General features: G+C 36.3%; 1 protein-coding gene across 1 annotated transcript; it reads left to right on the forward strand.

Moving 5' to 3' along the window:
* Window positions 1-1,396: 1,396 nt before the first annotated feature.
* LOC149795648 (cytochrome P450 26B1-like) lies at window positions 1,397-10,657 on the forward strand. Its single transcript, XM_089963831.1, has 4 exons — window positions 1,397-1,522; window positions 3,032-3,529; window positions 8,473-8,898; window positions 9,620-10,657. The coding sequence occupies exons 1-4, from the start codon at window positions 1,397-1,399 to the stop codon at window positions 9,983-9,985; spliced, it is 1,416 nt and encodes a 471-aa protein (XP_089819957.1). The 3' UTR covers window positions 9,986-10,657.
* The last annotated feature ends 14,849 nt before the right edge of the window (window positions 10,658-25,506 follow it).

Below are 25,506 nucleotides of genomic sequence, written 5' to 3' on the forward strand. Positions count from 1 at the left end.
GCTTATTTAAATGATTAATTGTTACATTTATCGCATTTTTATTCTAAATATCACCTTAGATTATAAATCTTACAAAATTGTTTGAATATATAAAATTTTATTTATACGGTTTTCTTTTTGTGCAAAGGTGACACGAATGTTGATTGCCAGATGAAAGTAACTTGCAAACAATGTTTAAACTGTGTCTCTTCATTAAATTAATCAGTGACCGCGAAAATAAAATGTCATTTAAAATTTCAAAAAGGTGAAAAAATAATAATACTTATTATTATTATTATTATTATTATTATTAATGCTGATGCTCATTTTGTTATAAGTAGTAGTATTTGATGGAGATATTGTGCTAAGTAACAACTCCGCAAAAATGTCTCACAATTCCCAGATTTGCCAAAAAACAACACGACTATCTAGTCTTGAAGTTTGTCTATAAACAGTATGCGGGTTCCTGTTTACGTGAAAATGGACTGAACATTTTGACATGATGTAATAGGTTACGTAATATCCGTGTCATATTGCGTCACTCCTTCAAGATTATGATCGGTTTTCAGAGGATATTCAGATTTGACTTTATCAGGAAAATAAAGAGATGGTGGCTGTACACGATTTGCTGGGCAGATAGCTAATTCTTTAGATCTTTTCTCCTCCTTTTCCTTTATCGATGTCTACGATAGCGACAAGGACGAAGATGGTTATCAATGTGGAGGTAATGATGATGAAGCTGATACAGATGATGATATTGAGGAGGAGGTAGCAGATGGATCTTCATCTCCTCTTCCTCCACATCTTTCTTCTTCTTCTTCTTCTTATTATTATTATTATTATTAGTGCTGTTTTCTAGGTATACCACTATGATGTTGATGAGGAGGTAGCAGATGGATCTTCATCTCCTCTTCCTCCACATCTTTCTTCTTCTTCTTCTTCTTCTTATTATTATTATTATTATTAGTGCTGTTTTCTAGGTATACCACTATGATGTTGATGAGGAGGTAGCAGATGGATCTTCATCTCCACCTCCTCCTCCTCCGTCTTCTTCTTCTTCTTCTTCTTATTATTATTGGGGCCCCGAGTGGCCGAGTGGTCTAAAGCGCTCACCGTTCCGGATCACTGCCATCTCACCTCTGTCTGCGTATGTTCGAGTCCAAGGCTCGGCTAACGTGGGTAGGTGGGAGAGCCTGCCAGTAGCTTCTCGTGGGTCGGTGGTTCTTTCCTGGGTTTTCCAGGGTTCTTCCTCCACCAGTTATACTGGCCGCCATATATGGCCTATCTTGTGCTGAAAATGGCGTTAAACCCCAGAACAACAACATTATTATTATTAATATTATTGCTATTTTCTAGGTATACCGAAGACGTGATCATCAAGTTGCTGTCCCTTGTTATCATCCCGTGCACATTAATAATGTTGTCAAGGTTTATGTGGCAAGCATACATTCTAACAACTAGTGACCCCCTGAGTTCAAAGCCCTTGCCTCCAGGAAGTATGGGTTTCCCAATCATTGGAGAGTCGCTGCAATTTCTGATACAGGTATAATAAGTGTAGTATATTCACACACTCTGTGCAACAACTGTAGCCACGTTCTGATACCAGTAATGTTCACACATTGTTAGTAGCAACTGTGGTCTCGATTTGACACTGATATTACTTGTCTAATACACACTCTGTGCAGCAACTGTGGCTACGTTATTATATAGGTACAACAAGACAAATATTCACACACACTGTGCAGCAACTGTGGTTACGTTATGATATAGGTATAACAAGACAAATATTCACACACACTGTGCAGCAACTGTGGTTACGTTATGATATAGGTACAACAAGGCAAATATTTACACACACTGTGCAGAAACTGTGGCTACGTTATGATATACGTACAAAAAGACAAATATTCAAAAACACTGTGCAGCAACTGTTGCTACGTTATGATATAGGTACAAAAAGACAAATATTCACACACTGTGCAGAAAATTTGGCTACGTTATGATATAGGTACAACAAGACAAATATTCACGCACATCTGATGGACGTGTTACAAGTGTCATAACTGCACACTCTGTGCAGAGACTACAGCCACAATTTGATACATATGCTACTAGTGCAATATTTACATTCTGTGTACCAACTAAGAGTACGTTATGCTACCCGTACAACAAGTGCAATATTTACACACTCTGTGTACCAACTAAGACTACGTTATGATATCCGTACAACAAGTGCAATATTCACATTCTGTGCACCAACTAAGACTAAGTTATGATACCCGTACAACAAGTGCAATATTTACACACTCTGCGTGGAGACTGCTATCATGTTATGACACAGGTGCTAAAAGTCTGCTGTTTAGCAAATGCGGCCGCTTCCAGACACATGTATAACTAAGCTAATATCCACACACTCTTTGCAGTAACTTCGATCACGATCTGATTAAAATACAAGTGTAACATTCACACACTCTGAATAATATTTTCGGCCACGTTTACAGTACCAAATATTTACTGTATAGAGTGTGTGCTTCTTTGGTCGAGTCGTCAAGATGACTCACTCTGTAATCTGACATCTTGGAATCGAATCCACCCGTCTGCAATGTGATATTTGACATCTCGAGGTCCAAGATCCACAAACCAACAACTGTTGGTTTTCATAGTCCTCCCTGACCTCAAGGGGAAAGAAAACTGGTCAAATCCTCCATGACCACAAGGGGAAAGAAAACTGGTCAAATTGTCAAAATTTTCAATTTGATATACTTGTGAAAGAACAAAAAACTTTTCAAAAGGACCGTGTATATCTTTTTCTTAATTTCTTTGAAAAAATTTCTTAGATATTCTTCCTGAAGTGCAAAGAATAGTACAGAAAAATAAATTTAACAATAAGTTTGAGATCGTTGGGATAGTTTGCAATTACATATATCATAATCAGACCATTTAGTCTTTTTAGAACATTTTATTGTTCACTGTTTAATATGGCATTTTTAAAGGAGATTTTGTTTAGAAAACATACCGTAAACATGCATATATCAGATGATCCTTTTTTCAGGGGCTGAATTTTAATAAGAGTAGACGCAACAGGTATGGAAATGTCTTCAAAACCCATATTTTTGGACGTCCGACAATAAGAGCAATTGGAGCCGGAAACGTGCGGAAAATTCTTCAAGGGGAGAACACTTTAGTTGTATCAGAACTTCCCGCCAGCGCTCGACTGCTTCTCGGTAATGGGTCATTGTCCCAAACTACTGGGATGGGTCATCTTACAAGGAAGAAAGCTGTTATTAAGGCGTTCACCTACACAGCTCTGTCATCCTATGTGCCTACCATTCAACACATTGTCCAGAGTTACATATGTAACTGGTATAACAGACGACAAGTACTTGCTTGCCCAGAGATCAAGTTACTGACCTTTGATGTCTCCTGTAAGGTTCTGGCCGGATTTGATATTGACCAGAAAGAATGCCACAGATTGGAAACAGTCTTCGAAATTTTTATCTCCGGCCTTTTTTCACTTTCAGTCAGCATTCCACTACCGGGCATGCGCAAGGTAATATACACGAACGAGACCTTTTGAAGCCCCCATACATGCCTCGAACATGAAGTGAATATGCATATTTCAACAGAGGAAATATTGATATTATGCATAAAACAAAAGATTTAGTTAAATATTATTTGTCCCCAGACGGTACACGCAATGTGTTCTGCGTCAGAAAATTACTCTTAACACGATATTTTCAAGGCATGATTGGGAGTTCCGGTGAAATTCGCCAAGATGTTCATATTTGTCAGAGAAACACAAAAGTGTACAAGTTTCCTATTCACTGCTATTCAGCATTTCTCACCCCGCCACCTCAAGCCCGTTATACAAAATACAAATCATTTTTGTACTGGGCACCGTGTGTCGAACATAATTGGACCATATGTCCTTTAATAGAATTCTTAAATAAAAAGTATAGAAATCTTGGAAAAGTTAGAAATCATACTGTCTTGCTGTAGGTCATACTTATGAATTTTCCTCATGAAGGATTGTTGTAGTAAACTTTATTGAGATATCTTCTTCCTACTGATATATGACGCAGAGATAAATATAAAATGGCATTGGTCTTCTACAACTCTAACATTCGGTTTGAATCATAATTCTCGTAATTGTTGTTCTCCTTTTTTTTTTACTACCTTCCTAATTCATGCTTAGAACACCGCACTATTGCTAGAGATTTTTTAAAAGTCCGTTTCCAGTAGTGACTTGTACTAACTGTAATAAACGTTGTTAGCACAACTGGATATTTACTAAACAACATCTGAAAAGAAGAATCTATTACATGTATTTGAACATAATCATTTTAACTTTACTAGGCTAAGTACATTGGGATTATATCTGTACTTGGCTAAATACAGTTGGAGGTCTCGTCCAGTTCTTTAAGCATAACACAATATTGGTTGAGACACATATTCAAAAATTAAGCATGTTACGTTGCAGAAAATTCTTAATGTATATGGATATTATTATGTTGACACAACCCACTAGATTCTTAATCTACATGGTTATCATTATGTTGACATAACCCACTAGATTCTTAATGTACATGGTTATGTTGACATAACCCACTAGATTCTTAATGTACATGGTTATGTTGACACAGCCCACTAGATTCTTAATGTACATGGTTATGTTGACATAACCCACTAGATTCTTAATGTACATGGTTATCATTATGTTGACACAACCCACTAGATTCTTAATGTACATGGTTATCATTATGTTGACATAACCCACTAGATTCTTAATGTACATGGTTATGTTGACATAACCCACTAGATTCTTAATGTACATGGTTATCATTATGTTGACATAACCCACTAGATTCTTAATGTACATGGTTATGTTGACACGGCCCACTAGATTCTTAATGTACATGGTTATGTTGACATAACCCACTAGATTCTTAATGTACATGGTTATCATTATGTTGACATAACCCACTAGATTCTTAATGTACATGGTTATGTTGACACGGCCCACTAGATTCTTAATGTACATGGTTATGTTGACATAACCCACTAGATTCTTAATGTACATGGTTATCATTATGTTGACACAACCCACTAGATTCTTAATCTACATGGTTATCATTATGTTGACATAACCCACTAGATTCTTAATGTACATGGTTATGTTGACATAACCCACTAGATTCTTAATGTACATGGTTATCATTATGTTGACATAACCCACTAGATTATTAATGTACATGGTTATCATTATGTTGACACAGCCTACTAGACTCTTAATGTAAATTGTTATGTTGACATTGCCCACTAGATTATTAATGTACATGGTTATGTTGTCATAACCCACTAGATTCATAATGTACATGGTTATCATTATGTTGACATAACCCGCTAGATTATTAATGTACATGGTGATCATTATGTTGACATAACCCACTAGATTATTAATGTACATGGTTATGTTGTCATAGTCCACTAGATTCTTAATGTACATGGTGATCATTATGTTGACATAACCCACTAGATTCTTAATGTACATGGTTATCATTATGTTGACATAACCCACTAGATTCTTAATGTACATGGTTATCATTATGTTGTCACAGCCCACTAGATTCTTAATGTACATGGTTATCATTATGTTGACATAACCCACTAGATTCTTAATTTACATGGTTATGTTGACATTGCCCACTAGATTCTTAATCTACATGGTTATCATAATGTTGACATAACCCACTAGATTCTTAATGTACATGGTTATGTTGTCATAACCCACTAGATTCTTAATGTCCATGGTTATGTTGACATTGCCCACTAGATTCTTAATGTCCATGGTTATGTTGACATTGCCCACTAGATTCTAAATGTCCATGGTTATGTTGACATTGCCCACTAGATTCTAAATGTACATGGTTATGTTGACATAACCCACTAGATTGTTAATGTACATGGTTATGTTGACATTGCCCAATTGATTCTTAATGTGCATGGTTATGTTGTCATAACCCACTAGATTCTTAATGTACATGGTTATGCTGACATAACCCACTAGATTCTTAATGTACATGGTTATGCTGACATAACCCACTAGATTCTAAATGTACATGGTTATCATTATGTTGACACAACCCACTAGATTCTTAATGTAAATTGTTATGTTGACATAATCCACTAGATTCTAAATGTACATGGTTATGTTGACATAATCCACTAGATTCTTAATGTACATGGTTATGCTGACATTGCCCACTAGATTCTTAATGTACATGGTTATGTTGACATTACCCACTAGATTCTTAATGTACATGGTTATGTTGACATAACCCACTAGGTTGTTAATGTACATGGTGATCATTATGTTGACATAACCCACTAAATTCTTAATGTACATGGTTATCATTATGTTGACACAGCCCACTAGATTCTTAATGTACATGGTTATGTTTACATAACTAAATATATTCTTAATGTACATGGTTATTATTAAGTTGACATACCCCACTAGGTTCTTAATGTACATGGTTATGTTGACATAGCAAACTAGATTCTTAATGTACATCTTTATGTTGACATAACCCACTAGATTCTTAATGTACGTTGTTATGTTGACATAGCAAACTAGATTCTTAATGTACATCTTTATGTTGACATAACCCACTAGATTCTTAATGTACGTTGTTATGTTGACATAGCAAACTAGATTCTTAATGTACATCTTTATGTTGACATAACCCACTAGATTCTTAATGTACATGGTTATGTTGACATAGCAAACTAGATTCTTAATGTACATCTTTATGTTGACATAACCCACTAGATTCTTAATGTACGTTGTTATGTTGACATTGCCCACTAGATTCTTAATCTACATGGTTATCATAATGTTGACATAACCCACTAGATTCTTAATGTACATGGTTATCATTATATTGACAAAGCCCACTAGATTCTTAATCTAAATTGTTATGTTGACATTGCCCACTAGATTCTTGATCTACCTGGTTATCATTATGTTGACATAACCCACTAGATTCTTAATGTACATGGTTATGTTGACATAACCCACTAGATTCTTAATGTACATGATGATCATTATGTTGACATAACCCACTAGATTCTTAATGTTCATGATGATCATTATGTTGACATAACCCACTAGATTCTTAATCTACATGGTTATGTTGACACAGTCCACTAGATTCTTAATGTACATAGTTATGTTGATATAACCCACTAGATTCTTAATGTACATGGTTATCATTATGTTGACATAGCCCAAGAGAAAATAAATTTACAATTTACAACGAATTATTTGCTGAGCATTTCAAAATGAGAACATTGGCACGAAGACTATTGTGCTTTCAGACACTTATATCATTATATTCATAAAGCACATGAGCGAAAAGAATGTAAAATTGACGGGAATAAAGTGCTAACATTTAAAATATACAAAGCATAATGTGATTACATACCTGTAGCGAAGACAAAAATGGACTCGGAATACAGATGTTGTTGCTAACACAACCGACTTTTGATGACCATTTCAATGGACTCATTTGCAAGCGCTAAAGGATCCGACAAAATTCTCTTCCGTTTCTATTTTACTGACATAAGGAATCGGACGCACCAGCACAGCTTTGTTATATTTTTGCTCTGAGACCGGTAATGGTTGCCCTAGTATATCAATTCTACTCTGTGAAAACAAATCTAACAATTTCATCCCAACAATTATAAAATAAAAGACGCAATCTAAGAATGAAGACGAGAATAAAAACGTATCGATTTCAACCATTATCGCTAGAGAGATGTGCCGACGTGATGCTACTGGGTGAGACAGGAATTTTTTTCCCGTTCCGTCCAAAATATTTCGATAGAACAGACATAGCGCGTAATGTGCCTATTAAACTTCAGCCTATGTCTTGGATATCTAATTAACCATAACATTTAATTTGGGCACTATAGTACAGAATTTAACGGAGATTAATGTAGTGACAACAATCTTGAAAGCTTAATTTTACCATGTTGTTTTTCTGTTAACAGGATTTATAATGGACAGCTACATATTCTGAAGAATAGTTCTCAGGCTGATAACGAACAATTGATTTAAACATAATGTACGTAATGTACTGGGTTTCTTAGATTCTTGTGTACACATTAATTGTTCCTGTGAACTCTTTTTTAGTAACGTTTGCCACTTCAGCTTCAGAATAAATAGTTTCTAAGCAATGGTCTTATTTATTTCATTTTAGTAAGACTGTCCAATTATTAGCATTTCTAGCGACAGCAAGTTGTTAGTGATTCAGGGTAAGGTAATTTGTATTCTAAGTTATGTTCACTTTACGTACTACCACCTATTTGTACGGTAATGGAATTTTTTTTTCTCGTAAATACTGGAATTTAATTTTGCAATAATGCAGGTGAAAAACTAAAATCAGCTTTGTGCGGACAAATTTGTATGTAATATTTATGTCTTGCTAGGCCCTTCGAGCAAGAGACGAACTGTTACAGAAAATTGAGGAATGTATTCTAAAAAAGCGAGAGTCGGAGTACCTACCTCACGCATCAGATGCTCTTAGTTACCTGATGGCAATTGACGGTCCAGAGAAACTGAGCTTGATAGAACTTAAAGAGACTTGTCTCGAGTTGCTCTTCGCTGGCCACGAAACCACGGCAAGTGCGGCTTCCTTCTTAATGATGCAGCTCGGACAAAGAGAAGATTTAAAATCAAGAATCAAGAATGAACTTGTTGAAAATGGACTACATGATTACATCCATGGAAACGACCTGGACTTCGAAACAATCAACAGACTCCACACAGTGAAGAATGTTGTTAAGGAAGTTTTGCGGTTATCCCCACCTGTCAGTTCAGGGTTCCGCAAGGTCATCCAAACATTTGAATTAGAGGTAAGTTTTGGGCTTAAGGGAAAAAGCAAAATTAATTTCGAGAGTCTACTGTATTTTGACGAAGAAAATGTGATTATATCGGAAATAAAGTTTCTACAGGTCATTGCCTTCTAGGAATCAGCACAATAAATTATTTACTGTTACTTGTTGTGTTTAAAAGTGGAATGTACTCTCTCCAAATTGAAAGGATTTTCCCCTAATTGCATCAGATAGGAATACAATTCAGTTACTTCACGCTATAAAAAAGTATTTGACTGATTGGATCAAGCAATGATATAATTAAAAAAATACAAAATCTTTTACGAGAAATACTTTTTGTTTCATCTTTCTTTCAACCAGATGCTTTGTAAAGTGACAAATGGTGTTTTACGTGATACTATCTTGGGAACAAAATGATCCCCTTCGAATTTTGTGAGACTGCGGTAAATACAAATTGTGAAGTCATGTTTCTTGCGAAGTTGAGATAGGTGTCGCTAATTCAAAACTGTTCAGTCATTCTCTTAAAGACATTTACACGGTGAACTGGGTTAACTGCAGAACAAAAGCCAGTCAAGCTATAATGTGATTATTTCCTCTTTTTTTGCCACTCACTGTCTAAAAAGTTGGTCATAAAAGGTCCTATATCAAGTAATTTCTTAGGATCTCACAACATTTCGAAAATCAAGTGGGGAGAGGGTAACAGTATTTTTCATTCTTTGCTAATGTAATACACTATTTTCAGGGTTTCCGGATTCCTAAAGGCTGGAAAGTTGCCTACAGCATTCGGGACACTCACGAGATGTCGCATGCATTTGATTCGCCAGACCGTTTTGATCCTGATCGCTGGAATTCATCTGTTGACAATCGTTATGAGTTTCTTCCTTTCGGAGGCGGCAAAAGAACGTGTCCTGGAAAAGAGTTAGCCATGCTATTCTTGAAAATCTTCGCAATTGAGCTGTCGAGATGTTCTACTTGGACTCTACAGAACAAAACGACGAGTTTCAGGTCCTTTCCTATACCATTCCCCGCAGACAATCTCCCTATCCAATTCGTAGGCTCGTCAGAAAAGTCTGAGACAGACTTCGCACAATATAACTCATCTCCGTAAGGCAAGCTTTGGCTAAATCAATTAAATAGAAAATCCATATTTATTTTAAATCTCCCATTTATGCCATCGATAAATTTGAAATGATTTACATCCTATCTGTTCCAAATTGGTTTGCCTGCTTTACAGATGCGGTATACTTTGCGACATATTCAAAAGCGACTGTAATAAGCAATGTTTGCCACGCTCCCCCCAACCTCATTTGGATCAGTGCAATGTGATGTAACTATCTATTAAAAACCTGCAAATTTCTAGATATTTTGAGTAGAGCTATTTGACATTAAATAACAAACCTTTCATTAAATCCTTAAATTTCACATGAACAAATTAGGGTTTTATTTCTTTCGAAAACACTTATCAAAAGCAATGATGGGTAAAGGGCTACTCAGTTTCAGGCGGTGCGGCAGGGAGGAGGTAGGAGGGATAGGGATAAGAGGAGGTAGGAAGGATAGGGATAATTTTTATATAAAAAACTGTACTTTTACCACTAAGAAGTTTTTTAATAGGAATTATGAAATGGATAAACAAGCCCGACTCAATTTATCTGTCATTTCTACATCCATGCACAAGATTACTCTTTGGCGGTGAAGGACTCACGGTACTAAGTCAACACCCATAGACCCGACCGTGATGCAAGCTCGTGTGTGGAGATGGCCACATTTCCGTCGGAACGTTGAGATCTACACCAAGGAATCAAGTCCTAATGTCCGTAATTGGTTTTCAAATTCAAGCTTGTAAAAGTGCTATAATTCCACCAGTAAAACATTGTCTCTATAGTTTTTGGTTACATTTATGAAAAGTCTCAAACGATTCTTTTCTCCAAACATTTTACTTTTATTACAAACCAGTTCTGTTCAGCCAAACGCATATATAGGCCTACTCTTTTTTTCTTCACCCATTTCTAGACTGGTTCCCATTCTGGGGGGTTCACTACAGATACTATAAACCTGCGAGAGAGTGGTGCATTTAAGGTTTTCGACCGACCATAATATCTATAAGGTAATACCGGTCTTTGATCGAATATAATATCAGTAAGGTAATACCTGTTTCGACCGACCATAATATCAGTAAGGTAATACCGGTCTTTGATCGAATATAATACCAGTAAGGTAATACCTGTTTCGACCGACCATAATATCAGTAAGGTAATACCAGTTTACGACCGAACATAATATCACTAAGGTAATACCGGTTTACGACCGATAAATACATATACAAGTTTGGAAATGTGCCCTCAAAGGTTAAATGAAATTTTCGACACACTAGTTGCTCCACTTCTTAATTACAGATCAGAAGTCTGAGAGTTACTTCAAGGAAATGCTGTTCAAAGGTTGCACTTATTAGTTTTCAAAAACCTTCCTGGGATTAAAGAAAACTACCCAAAATGATTTTGTATGCAATGAATTGGGATGTCACACTTACAGATTAATATATATTTACCGCAATCTAAAATACTGGACCAAACTTATCTCCTCAGACAATAGAAAATGTATATACAAGTCCAGCTGTTGGGAACATAAAAAATTTATGTTTGGTCAAAAAACAGCTAGCTGACCAGTTTATCCAAACCAGGAAATCTAGAAGAAAAAAATCTTCAAGAGCTAGATTATACAGAAATGTGTAATCCCATTTTCGCTGTAAGAAGAATTTGGATATAGTAACAGTGACAACTTTGAGAAAATGTCCTGTCATAAATAAGGATATCTGCATATACGTTACAAAATTAAAAGTTTTGCCACGTGCTGAAAATGAGTATCACTTTATAGTAGAATGCCAATGTTTTTCGCCGCTTAGAAAGAAGCATATAAAGTACCATATTTGAAAGTCGCGAGTATGTTGAAATTTGTTAAATTACTAAATTCTACGAAATCTACTCAAATTAGAAATCTGGAAAATTATATTCATATCGCTTTAATACAAATTTAACAATACTATTATGAATGCTACTTAAATTACATGATTTAATTAATTCCTTAATTATTGTTGTTATTATCATTATCTTCAGTTCGCTACTCTTTTGTTTCATTTCAATTTCGTTATTTACTACATATATCACCACTTATCATAGTTCATGTGTAATGTTCTTGTGATTTAACTAAGAAAAACACTTTGAACAGTTTATATGTTGTATAATGTTCTTGTGATATAACTAAGAAAAAACACTTTGAACAGTTTATATATTGTACAATGTTCTTGTGACATAACTAAGAAAAACAATTTGAACACTTTATATATTGTATAATGTTCATAATGTTCTTGTGGTACTACTAAGACAACCTCTTTGAACAGAGTTTATATATTGTATAATGATTTTGTGATACTACTACGAAAAGCACTTTGAACAGTTGACGGTTACGGACAGCCGACTCTTCCCAACCACATAGCACGATATAGTGAGTCGGAGTCGGTCCGTAACCCCGAAGGCTCCACTCTTCGAGTGTGCCTGCTCGTATATCTTTCGCATGCTGACGATCTCTTCGACAGTCCTGTGCTCTCTCTCCCGGCTAGGAATACTGTCACTTCGCGACGGCAAGTATTCAGGACATGCTCCTTGAGTATAACTCGTCGTACGATCGTTCGACTTCTGCCATCTTTATCTACTTCTCAAATAACCCTCGAACACGGGTGCGGAATTGAGGGTGGGTTTCCCGTAAAAGGTTACGGTCAGTTTCGGCAAAGAAAGGCCTTTTTGAGCGCGATGTAGTCGTCAGCTTCTTCTGCGGATAAGTTATTGTACACTTCGTGAGCTACACCTTGAAAAAGGCCGAGACGTTAATCGCCCATAGTTGCTCGGAAATTTTATGAACGCACCTGAGCTTCTCAATTGCACGAGAAAATCATCAGTGGACTCTTCTTTGTCGTTGAATCGCGGAATACTTATCTGTACCATTCAGTGGTCGATAATTGGTCTTACGCTCCCTCCAGAACTCGTACTGGAGTCGTCCCTAACGGCGGTCCTAGCTTCTACCCTTACTTTCTCCATTTTGAGAGTGTGAGCGAGCTCTCTTTCTTTCGTGGTTGCTGATATCATGGCCAGGTCCAGCTCGTGAGGCACTCAGTCCGCTGCTGACAGCTCCTTCTGTGTCTCTCTGTCCACTGATATCCTGGCCAGCTCCAGCTCTTTCTGCGTCTCTCTTTCGGCTGCTTCTTTGATTCTCTGCTCTATGAACGCTGCAAGGCAAACTCCCTCGTACACTAGATCGTCCGTGCCCATGGCGCGATACTCTTTAACCGTTTGTCTTTCTGTAACCATTTTATGATGATACTAACAGTGATACCTCGTCTCGACTTACTAAACAATTTACAGATGTTGCACGTTCCTAACCCAATAGCTACCTGTTGACAGTAGCTAACTTCACTCAGCTATTTTGCCCGATATTTACTTCATAATTACTGCAAGTAACTGAGCTCTACCAAGCATGCAAATATCAAAATATAACAAACACAACTTGGATATCATAAAAATTCAAAATACACAGGATGGAATATATCTCACAACTGTTCACTAATACTGCCTAATAACTAATACTATAGGCCGTAAAGATAATAGTTATGTCTAATTCAGATCCCGGACGATTCCGCCACTGAGGGTTGTTATGGTTGGAGTGGGGTGCTCCCAATATTTTATTTAAACTATTATAGAAGTCCCACCCAGGCTCGATTTTGGTTGGAAGTTAAATTAGTGAAAGATAGATGTAAATCTCAAAGCCCGCAATCAGCAATGCCGACGGTTAGATGGTTAAATATACAAAAATGTTGAAATTCAATGAATAACAATTTAATAACAATTCAATAATCAAATGATTCAAATTTCAAATTACACACCTTCCGATCGACCCCTTAAAAGCCTATACACGCTTTCTTAGCAGTATGAGATTGATTTCCACCTGTCATTTTATTAAACTCATCTGGGGCATTCTTCTCTCTCCTATTTTTCCAAATTCCTTCTTTACTTCCAATCCGACTTTCTCCAAATTCCTTGTCCTGTTCTTGTCCAACATTCTCCAAATTCCTTCTCCTCTTCCTCCCCGACTTCCTCCAAATTCCTTCTCCTATTCCTCCTCGACTCTGTACGATTTCCTTCTCTTTTTCTTATACTTCCTTCTTCACCTACTAGACTTCCGTCCACTTCCAGTGTTTCGGCTAGTCTCACTTCCATCTCCAACTCTTGAAGACTCGGAACTCAATCGAACCCGAAGTTCTGTGTCCACATAAATGTTTCCTTTTCGAAGCTTTTATTTCCTTAGAATCTATCTATAGGTTTTGCCGCCAAATTACGAATGACTCTATCGGAATAACCCTATTGCTTAGCAATCTTCCCAGGCGATACTAACTTTTCAGTTCGAAACGTTACTCTTCGGATCGGAATTGAAATCACACCCTCTATCTCTATTCCGATTGGATATCACTGTGAACCGATAAAATCAAACTTAGCGGACAATGTCCTTCTCCCTCTCTGTCCACGTGGTTACGGATAAAAACACGCCTCGTTCACAAGGCGGGCTTCCCTATGATCTTATGCCTAAGCTGTAACACATAGGTATGATACGGCAAGCCTTTGTCAAATGATGCTACCGGTCGCCTTCGCCAACTCAAGTTTCCGGTCTCTGGCGGGTCACGGTAATATTGCGCAAGAGTTTAACACTAGCCTGGTGCAATCTTTGGACATCAAACACATGCCCGCAGTAATATTTACAAGACAATAGGTTTTAACTTATACATGACTTTATAGCTGGGGATTTGCACACGTGACATATATTAATGACACATTTTGTTTTGTTTTATTAAAGCGCACGCATTTGATTGAGAATTTATTTTCTAGTATATTTCACAGGCCACATGAACGGCTTGCATACGTATTGGCATCATACTCCGTGTATACATGCATACAGGTATTCTATTTATTTCCATTTCACAGCGAGGCCAGTGGAAATAGTAAGTAGTCGTTGTATCAAAGATGTAGTCATTTTAGTTATGCGTTTCATTCTTTGGGCATTTAATTTGTTATATGAAAACTCACACAAACAAACACACACACAAACACAGGCACACACACATACAAATCACTACGTTAGACACTGATGTTTAAGCTACGAAAAAGTGTATGACCTCGAAGGAATTAGTGACTAACTTCTTAAGGCAGTAGTCAATCAACGGTGCTGCGAGAGAAAAAAAATGGTTTCCAAGCTGGTCAGGTGAAGGAACTAAAAAGTATTTACAACTTTCGGCAAAACTTGCGGTTTCATCAGAAAATCAGAAATTCGTGTTGCATTTGCAAAGTTGGAGTATAACTGAAATGTTATTGTTGTTGCATGACCAAAATGATTTTATTTTCTCCAGATTGTATTGCTGATTATGTTACATTCAGATGTCATAGACACATTCCATGCATATAATACTTTTTAACAACAGAAACAATTTTTGTATAGAGATATTAAACGGAACTTTTCCAAAGAATTTGAAGTGGAAAGATCTTATTAATTTCTAATACCATACAATAATGGAACAGTTTGCCAATTACACAAATTCAAAATTTGCAGATATTATCGACTATTTTTCTGCACAGATAATATTTACGTTTTGCAACTACTAAAATATGCGTACAGTTTTCACTTCACCTTTTTGCTATTCTCCCCCGCACCTCAACATTGAAAATGCGTACATTTGTTCGAGGATTTCAAATAATAGTGCAAATAACATTCTCATTTACATTCGCATATTAAACAAATTTAAACGTTTTTATTTGCGGCTGAAATTAAAGAAATGTTGCACCATTTCTTGTTTTTAAATATTTAAATTCTTATTCATCCAGACGCTTCAAGTTAATGGACACAAATGACGTTTGGAGTTATTCCGTCCACCAAATGTAGACACTACTTACCTCTCACCTTTTCACCTTTAGATCATACATAACAGCGTCATAATTGCATCACACTAGTCTGGTGTACATCTGATCACGTCGTAGGACAAAACGCCACAGAAGGGTATTTAATATCATTCCGAGACCTCGTGCTGTAATAAGCATATGACAGCGCATTGTTCATTTCCCAAAATCTACGAGATTGTCCCAAACTTAGCCAATCAGTCAATTAAACCTTTGCAGTAAATACATTTGGCTTAAGAAACTTATGAAATAGTCAGCTCATTCAGCAGATGTATACAGACTGTGTTGGCAAAATTGGTTACTCGATCAGAGTTGCGAAAATAAGTAATTCTGCAAACTTGACTATTTACCAAAAATCACACACCGTTTGTTTGTATATGTATGTACATTCAGACAAAAGAAGTACCAGATCTGTAGAACTCTTAACTATTTTTCCCAAATAAAGGAGACACATTTTTAAAAACGAATTCGCATTTTACAAAACTATAATGAGTTAATACAGTTCAATTTATGAACTTAACGTTTGTCTAGGAATGTCAGATAAACATTCTTGTTCGTGCATTGGCATTCTATTCTTGTAAATTTTACTTCTAATTTATATTTTAACGCATTCATTTACATCATGATAATTTGAAGAATGATGTGCGTTGGTGGTAATTTACACCGGTCAGTGGTGACCGCTATTTCAGTTACGACATAAATATGTTTCCAAGCGGGTCATGTAAAATGCACTTGCAAGTACTTAAAACATTTGCTAAAAGGTGTGGATTCATCTGAATATCAAGATATAGTGTTGCCTATGCGAACTAAAATATAAATGAAACATTAGTTTAATTGCGTGACCAAAACTATTGCCACGACTAGAATTGTTTGTATATATTTCAAGCACTTTACAGACCTTTTTCTTGTATTATCTCCTCACAACTTTACGAATTTAGAGAGATTTTTGACAAATCGAAACAACAATATAATTTTCATTTACACTCTCATGTTAAAGAAATTTAAAGATTTTAATTTTTGGCTGAAATAAAAGCATTTGTGCATCTTTTCTGTATTTTTTCTTGATGCCGTTCTTGCATAAGTTTTGAAGTAATTGGGCACAACTGACCTTTGGAGTTCCTTCGTCCACCAAATGTAGACACGACTTGTCCTTCATCTTTTCTCCATTAGGTTACTCACACATAACTATGTCATAATTGCATCGCATTAGTCTGTGTACATCTGACCACTTCAGACAAAACGCTTAAAAGGGGCATTTAAGATAATTTCGATAGTTCGTGCTGGAAATAAGCATTAAAGTTACTAGACTGTCCCAAACTTAGGCAATTAGACAATAAAAGAAAATAAATATATTGAACTGAGAAACGTTTAAAATATGAATCTCTTTCAGCAAATCTATGGACTTGATTATTTCTGTAAATAATATATTCGGAACTACATTTTCAAGATACAGTATCTTTTTTCAATACGTTGGGATCTGAGTAAGAGACCTGACACTTGATACTCCAAAATATTTCAAATATTAATTCTAAACCATCACTCGTGTGTAAGTTGGATGCTGTCTCAATGCTTCTGATCCAAGTTTGGTTGCAAACTAGGTTTTATCAGAAGTGTTAACGTATGGGGACATGCAAACCTGTTATAGGTATACTAGATTCAATATTTGCATGATCTCAAGTATAGAGCCTAAATTGCCAAGAGCCTAAAACTCCAGAGTATGGTGTTACTTTAATGCAAAATACAAAGGACCAAAATGATTTTCATGTTCTCCAAATGATATTACTATGTGTAACTCAGATGTTGATATATTGCACGTGTGTCCTATTTTCAAGAAAAGAAACAATTGTTGTATATAGCATTATATAATAGAGATATTGAACTGGAAAAGTCTTATTAATTTCTTACACACTCAAATACAAACAACCGCTGTTTGCCAATTAAAACAAATTTAAAATTTGCAGGTATTATCGAATATCTTTCTGTATTGAAAATGTTTTCGTTTTGATACTACTAAAAGCGTTCATATATTTGTCAAGCACTGTTTCGAACTGTTTTTCCCATTCTCTACGCACATCACGAACGTATGTAGTAGGGGTGGGGGGGGGGGAGAACTTGAAACAAAAATTCAAATAACATTCTCATTTACATTCTCATGGTAAAATTAAAGTATTATTTTCGGCTGCAATTGGAGGATTTGAGCATCTTATTTCACAAATGAAGACGTGGCTTACCTTTCACCTTTTTACCTTTAGATCATACATAATTACGTCATACTTCAATCATGCTAGTCTGGTGTACATCGGATCACTTCTTATGACAAAACGCAAAGATGGGTATTTAATATCGTTCCAAGACTTCGTGCTCTAATAATCATATGACAGCGTATTGTTCATTTTCCTAAATCTACGAGATTATCCTAAACTTAGCCAATCAGACAGTTAAACTTTTACAATAAATACATTTGACTTAAAAAAACCTATGAAATATGAAACTCACTCAGCATATTTACACATACTGTGTAACCAAAATTAGTCACTCGATCAGAGTTGCGAAAATATGTAATTCTGCAAATTTAAATATTTAAAAAAAAAACCAAACTCTTTCTTGTAAATATTGTATACACATGTATTGTTTTGTGTTCTCTGGGGTTACATTTTCAAGATACTGCAATTTACACCGGTCAGTGGTTACCCCTGTGGTTACCCCTGTTTTAGCTGCCAGAAAAACATGTGAACCTCTCTTGCAAATACCCCATATGAAAATAACACAAAATGCCGGTCAGCAGTGAAACAATATTTAGCATTTGAATTTTATGTTGAAAATGAATATTTTTATCTTTTCTGAATTTTGATTGCTTATTTAAAAATTCAAAGAGTTTATTCTTGATGGTGTTTTCTGATAATTGGACACAATTGACATATCGACTTGCTTCGCATAACCTTTTCACCTTTAGCTCAAAAGTAACTACATTATGATTGCATAACACTAGACTGATCGAAACCTTTTTGTTTTACCTAATGTACTAGAGGGCATTTGTTATCATCTTTTGAGCTCGTGTGGGACGAAGTACGAGACAGTATTGTTCATTTCCTAAAGCTACAAGATATTCCCAAAAATAATCATTCAGACAACGATAAAGACGAATAAGTAAACTTCCGAATATTTGAAATGTCAGTTGTTATTATTCGTCTGTATTTTAAATATGCTTAAATATTTCACTCTTTTTTCAAAATAAAGATAGATACAAAACATAACTGACCTCGAATGAAGTAGTTTTCCCTCCATTGATTGAGGGGCATTTAAAATGAGGTCATTCAATTAGGGCATAGCACTAATGCCTTTGTAGATTTAAAGACGCTATTGCTGATTTTACTGTCGCAAATTCAATTTTGCTAGTGATGCAACAATTGCAAATAATGCAGTCCGGAAGCACAAGACTTGAACCTTCTCTAACCCACTTTAGAGAAATGAATATTCAATATTAGCAGAAAACACGATTCACCATGGTCTAACGCCATAAGGTGGAGTTGTGACCAAACCTCTCACCAACTGACGTACTTGCTTTTCTTGGTAACGCTACTGCAGCCACAATTTCAAAATGAACGATACACCCAGTGTTACACAAGAGGGTGGCACCTTCTCCGTTGACAGTTGCGGACGCGAGGTTTGCTGGTTTACAGCTTGCCTACATCTCGCACTTCTCTCTAGCATCGGCATTCACCTGGGTATGCCTGCCCTTGGGAGAGTCCCTTGCGAAATGTCCCTAGGGTTTGCAGCTGTCTCACGTCGGCGGCCCTCGCCTGCCTGTAAGGCCCGTTTTCACGGGTGAGGCCTGTCCGGGTCTATGGGTGGCTTCCTTACCTGTAGATCCCCTCCGACCCTCCCGTCGCCATGACAGCTACGGAAAGCCGGGTCTCCCTCAACCACATGGCGCAACTCATTGGGTGGGGGATCAGTCCGTAAAGCCGAATAACTCAACACTTCGAGTGTGCCTGTTCGTATCTCTCCGGCATGCTGTCGATCTCGTCGAGAGTCATGTGCTCTCTCTCCACTATAAATACTGTCATCTCGCGATGGCAAGTATTCAGGACATGCTCCTTGAGTACAACCTCGCGTAACTCGTTTTTTCATCGTTCGACTTCTGCCATCTTTATCCACTTCTCAAATAACCCCCGAACACGGATGTAGAACTGAGAATGGGTTTCCTTTCTCTTTTTCGTCGAATCCCGAAAAGGTTTGCGGTACATTTTGGCGGTCAGCCGATAATGGCAAAGAAAGGCCTTTGTGAGCGCGTTTAGGTCGTCAGCTTCTTCTGTGGATAAGTTATGGTAAACTCGCGCGCTACACCTTACCAAAACCCCGAGACATTAATTACCCAATGTTGCTGAAGAATTTTATGATCGCACCTGAGTTTCTCAAATTGTACGAGAAAATCGTCAGTGGACTTTTCTTTGTCATTGAATCGCGGCATACTTATATGTACTATACGGTGGTCGATAATCGGCTGTACGCTCCCTCCAGAAATCGTACTGGATTCGTTCCTAACGGCAGCCCTAGCTTCTACCCTTACTTTCTCCATTTCGAGAGCGTGAACGAGCTCTCTTTCTTTCGTGGTTGCTGATATCATGGCCAGCTCCAGTTCGTGTGTCACTCAGTCCGCTGCTGCCAGTCCCTTCTGTGTCTCTCCGTCCGCTGATATCCTGGCCAGCTCCAGCTCTTTCTGCGCCTCTGTTTCGGCTGCATTTTTCGGTCCTCCATTTTTTTATTCTCTCCTCTATGAACGCTATAAAGCGATCTCCCTCGTACACTAGATCTTCCTTCTCCTTGGCGCGATACTCTTTAACCATTTGTTTTTCTGTAGCAATTTTATGATGATACTAACAGTAAGTGATTGCTCTTCTCGACTTACTATAAAATTGACAGATGTTACACGTTTCTAATCCAATACTTATCTGTTGACAGTAAAAACCTTCGCTGAGGTAAGATATTTTGCCAGATATTTGCTTCACAATAACTGCAAGTAACTGAACTCTACCAAGCATTCAAATATCAAAATATAACAAACACAACTTGGATGTCATAAAAATTCACTAATACTTCCTAATAACTTATACTCTAAGTAGTAAAGATAATATTTATGTCTAATTCAGATCCCGGACAATTTCGCCACTGCGTGGTTTGTTATGGTTGGGGTGAGGTGATTCCAATGTTTTTTTTATATAAAATATTATAGAAGTCCCACCCAGGCTTGATTCTGGTTGGAAGTTAAATTAGTGAAAAAATCGATGTAAAGCTTTGAGCCCCCTTTCAGCAATGCCGACCGTTAGATGGTTAAATATACAAAAATGTCGAAATTCAATTAATAACAATTTAATAACAATTTAATAATCAAATGATTCAAATTTACAATTACACTCCTATTGCATCACTTGCTTAGCAGCGTGAGGTTGATTTTCACCTGTCCTTGTATTCTACTTTTCTGGGGTAATCTTCGCTCTCCTATTTCTCCAAATTCCTTCTCTTCTTCCTCCCAAACTTTCTCCAAATTCCTTCTCCTCCTCCACCTCGACTCTCTCTACATTCCTTGTCCTCCACTTTTTTCTCCACCGGCTAGTCTCACTTCCATCTCCAAGTCTTTAGGACTCGGGACTCAATCGAACCCGTAGTTCTGTGTCCCCTAAAAAGATTCTTTTTCAAAGCTTTTCTTTCCTTAGAATCGATCTAAAGGTTTGGCCGCCAAATTACGAATGGCTCTATCGGAGTAACTCTATTGCTTAGCAATCTTCTCAGGCGAAAGTAACTTTTCATTTACAAGTTCGGAATATTATTCTTCGGATCGAAATTGAAATCGCACCCTCTATCTCAATTCCTTTTGGATATCGCTGTGAACTGATTCAATCAAACTTAGCGGACAATGTCCCTCTAGCTGTCTGCCTACATGGGTACGGATAAGAACACGCATCGTTCATCTCGCGGGATTGCCTATGATCTTATGACTAAGCTGTAACACATAAGTGTCATACGGCAAGCCTTTGTCAAATGATGCACCGGACGCCTTCACCAACTCAAGTTTCCGGTCTCTGGCGGGTCACGGTAACATTACATAAGAGTTTAACACTAGCCTGCGCAAATCTGTAGAGATCAAACACATGGCCACAGTAATATTTCCAAGACAGTAGATTAAAGCATATGCATGTCTTTATAGCTGGGGGTTAGCAAACGTGACATATATTAATGCCACATTTTGTTTTGTTTTATTAAAGCGCAAGCATTTGATTGATGAAGTATATTCTAGTACAGTTTATAGGTCACACAGGCTTCCTACGTATTGTTATCATACTCCGTATATACATGCATGCAGGTATTCTATTTATTTCTATTTCACAGCCAGGCCAACTGAAATTGTGGCTAGTTGTTGCATAAAAAATTCCTTGAGTTTTTTTAGTTATGTGTTTAATTCTTTGAGCATTTAATTTGTTATATGAAAACACACACAAACAAACACACACACAAATACAGACACACACGCATACAAATCACTACGTTAGACACTGATGTTTAAGCTACGAAAAAGTGTATGACCTCGAAGGAATTGGTAGGACAGTAGTCAATCAACGGTGCGGCGACAAAAAAAATGGTTTCCAAGCTGGTCAGGTAAAGGAACTAAAAAGTAGATTCAACTTATATATATATATATATATATATATATATATATATATATATATATATATATATATATATATATATATATATATATATATATATATATATTAAACGGAACTTTTCAAAAGAATTTAAAGTGGAAAGATCTTATTAATTTCTAATACCATACAATACTACAACTATTTGCCAATTACACAAATTCAAAATTTGCAAACGTTATCGACTATTTTTCTGCACAGATAATATTTACGTTTTGCTATTACTAAAATGTGCATATAGTTTTCACTTCACTCCCCCCCCCCATATTGAAAATGCGTAGATGTTTTTTGAGGAATTGAAACAATAATGCAAATAACATTCTCATTTACATTCTCATGTTAAAGAAATTAAAACATTTTTATTTGCGGCTGAAATTAATGAAATGTTGCACCATTTCTTGTTTTTGAATATTTAAATTCTTATTCATCCAAACTGTTTCAAGTAATTGGACACAATTGACGTTTGCAGTTATTCCGTCCACCAAATGTAGACACTACTTACCTCTCACCTTTTCACCTTTAGATCATACATAACAGCGTCATAATTGCATCACACTAGTCTGGTGTACATCTGATCACGTCGTAGGACAAAACGCCACAGAAGGGTATTTAATATCATTCCGAGACCTCGTGCTGTAATAAGCATATGACAGCGCATTGTTCATTTCCCAAAATCTACGAGATTGTCCCAAACTTAGCCAATCAGTCAATTAAACCTTTGCAGTAAATATATTTGGCTTAAGAAACTTATGAAATAGTCAGCTCATTCAGCAGATGTATACAGACTGTGTTGGCAAAATTGGTTACTCGATCAGAGTTGCGAAAATAAGTAATTCTGCAAACTTGACTATTTACCAAAAATCACACACCGTTTGTTTGTATATGTATGTACATTCAGACAAAAGAAGTACCAGATCTGTAGAACTCTTAACTATTTTTCCCAAATAAAGGAGACGCATTTTTAAAAATAAATTAGCATTTTACAAACCTACAATCAGTTTATTACTTTTCAATTTATGAACTTAACGTTTTTCTAGGAATGTCACATAGACATTCTTGTTCGTGTATTGGCATTCCATTCTTGTAAATTTTACTTCTAATTTATATTTTAACGCATTCATTTACATCATGATAACTTGAAGAATGAAGTGAGTTAGTGGTAATTCACACCGGTCAGTGGTGACCGCTATTTCAGCTACGACATAAATATGTTTCCAAGCGGGTCATGTAAAATGCACTTACAAGTACTTAAAACATTTGCCAAAAAATGTGGATTCATCCGAAAATCAAGATATAGTGTTGCGTATGCGAATTTAGAATATAAATGAAACATTAGTTTAATTGCGTGACCAAAACTATTGCTACGACTAGAATTGTTTATATATATTTCAAGCACTTTACAGACCTTTTCTTTTTTCTTTTGTAGAGGAGAGACCTCACAACAATACGAATTTAGAGAGATTTTTGAAAAATCTGAACAAAGATGCAAATATCATTTTCATTTACATTCTCATGTTAAAGAAATTTAAAGATTTTACTGTTTGGCTGAAATGAAAGCATTTTTGCATCTTTTCTGAATTTTGTTTCTTGCTGCCATTTTTGCAGAAGTTTTGAAATAATTTGAAATAATTTGACCTTTAGAGTTACTTCGTCCACCAAATGTAGACACGACTTATCCTTCACCTTTTCACCTTTAGATCACACATAGCTATGTCATAATTGCATCACACTAGTCTAGCGTACATCTGACCACTTCAGACAAAACGCTTAAAAGGGGCATTTAAGATAATTTCGATAGTTCGTGCTGGAAATAAGCATTAAAGTTACTAGACTGTCCCAAACATAGGCAATTAGACAATAACAGAAAATAAATATATTGAACTGAGAAACTTTTAAACTATGAAACTCTTACAGCAAATCTATGCAGCCTGTATAGGCTGAACTGGTCTCTCAATCAGAGCTAGGAATATGTGTAATAATACAGACTTGACTATTTCAAAAACAAAGCCATACCGTATTCTGTAAATGATATGTTCGGAACTGTTGTGCTCCGTGGGAACGTTGATAATTACATTTTCAAGATGCAGTGTCTTTTTCAATACGTTTGTAAATATGGTTGGAGTAAGACAGCTGATAATTACATTTTCAAGATGCAGGGTCTTTTTCAATACGTTCGTAAATATGGTTGGAGTAAGACGGCTGAAAGATGAATCACGTGATGCTCCAAAATATTTCCATTATCTGGGGAGGAAATAATTTTGCGTAAATAGTTTTCTCGATTATCACTCGTGTGTACAGTCTGATACTAGCTCAATAGTTTTGATCCCAATAGGTTGCAAACTCGGGTTTATCACAATATATGGGCACTTACATAGATGTTATCGGTATACTCAAGATTTAAAATATGCACTATCTCAAGTATAGATCATCAATTCCCAGACGATATTGTTAAATCAATGCAGAAAACGAAGGACGAAAATGATTTTCGTGTTCCACGTATTATATTACTGAAGAAAATGTTGCATGTTTTCTGAAGTTTGATTCTTGTTTTGACATTTTTAAATTCTTATTCTTCCAGACGTTTTCAAGCATAATTGATGTTTGGAGTTACTTATTTAATAAATGTAGACACTACCTACCTTTCACCTTTTCACCTTTAGATTACAACTTATTGCGTCATAATTGCATCACAATAGTCTAGTGTGCATCTGACCATTTCTTATTACAAAACGCACCAGAGGGCATTTAATATCATCCCGAGACCTCGTGCTGGAATAAACATAAGACAGGGTTGTTCATTTCCTAAAGCTACGAGATTGTCCTGAACGTAGTCAATCAGATAATTAGAAATTTTTCAAAAAATGCTTTAAGAATTTTTTGAAATATGATGCTCTTTCAACAGACTGATACGGTTTGTGTAGGCAGATCTGGTCGCTCAG

Source organism: Sinohyriopsis cumingii, chromosome 7 (genome assembly GCF_028554795.1).
Source record: "Sinohyriopsis cumingii isolate HCF-2022 chromosome 7, ASM2855479v2, whole genome shotgun sequence".
In the NCBI taxonomy this organism is placed as follows: domain Eukaryota; kingdom Metazoa; phylum Mollusca; class Bivalvia; order Unionida; family Unionidae; genus Sinohyriopsis; species Sinohyriopsis cumingii.

Coding starts and splice junctions, on each gene's coding strand:
- LOC149795648 (XM_089963831.1), top strand. CDS start 1,397: ATGTTGTCAAGGTTTATGTGGCAAGCATACATTCTAACAACTAGTGAC. Junction 1,523..3,031: donor CGCTGCAATTTCTGATACAG/GTATAATAAGTG, acceptor TCCTTTTTTCAG/GGGCTGAATTTTAATAAGAG. Junction 3,530..8,472: donor CACTACCGGGCATGCGCAAG/GTAATATACACG, acceptor ATGTCTTGCTAG/GCCCTTCGAGCAAGAGACGA.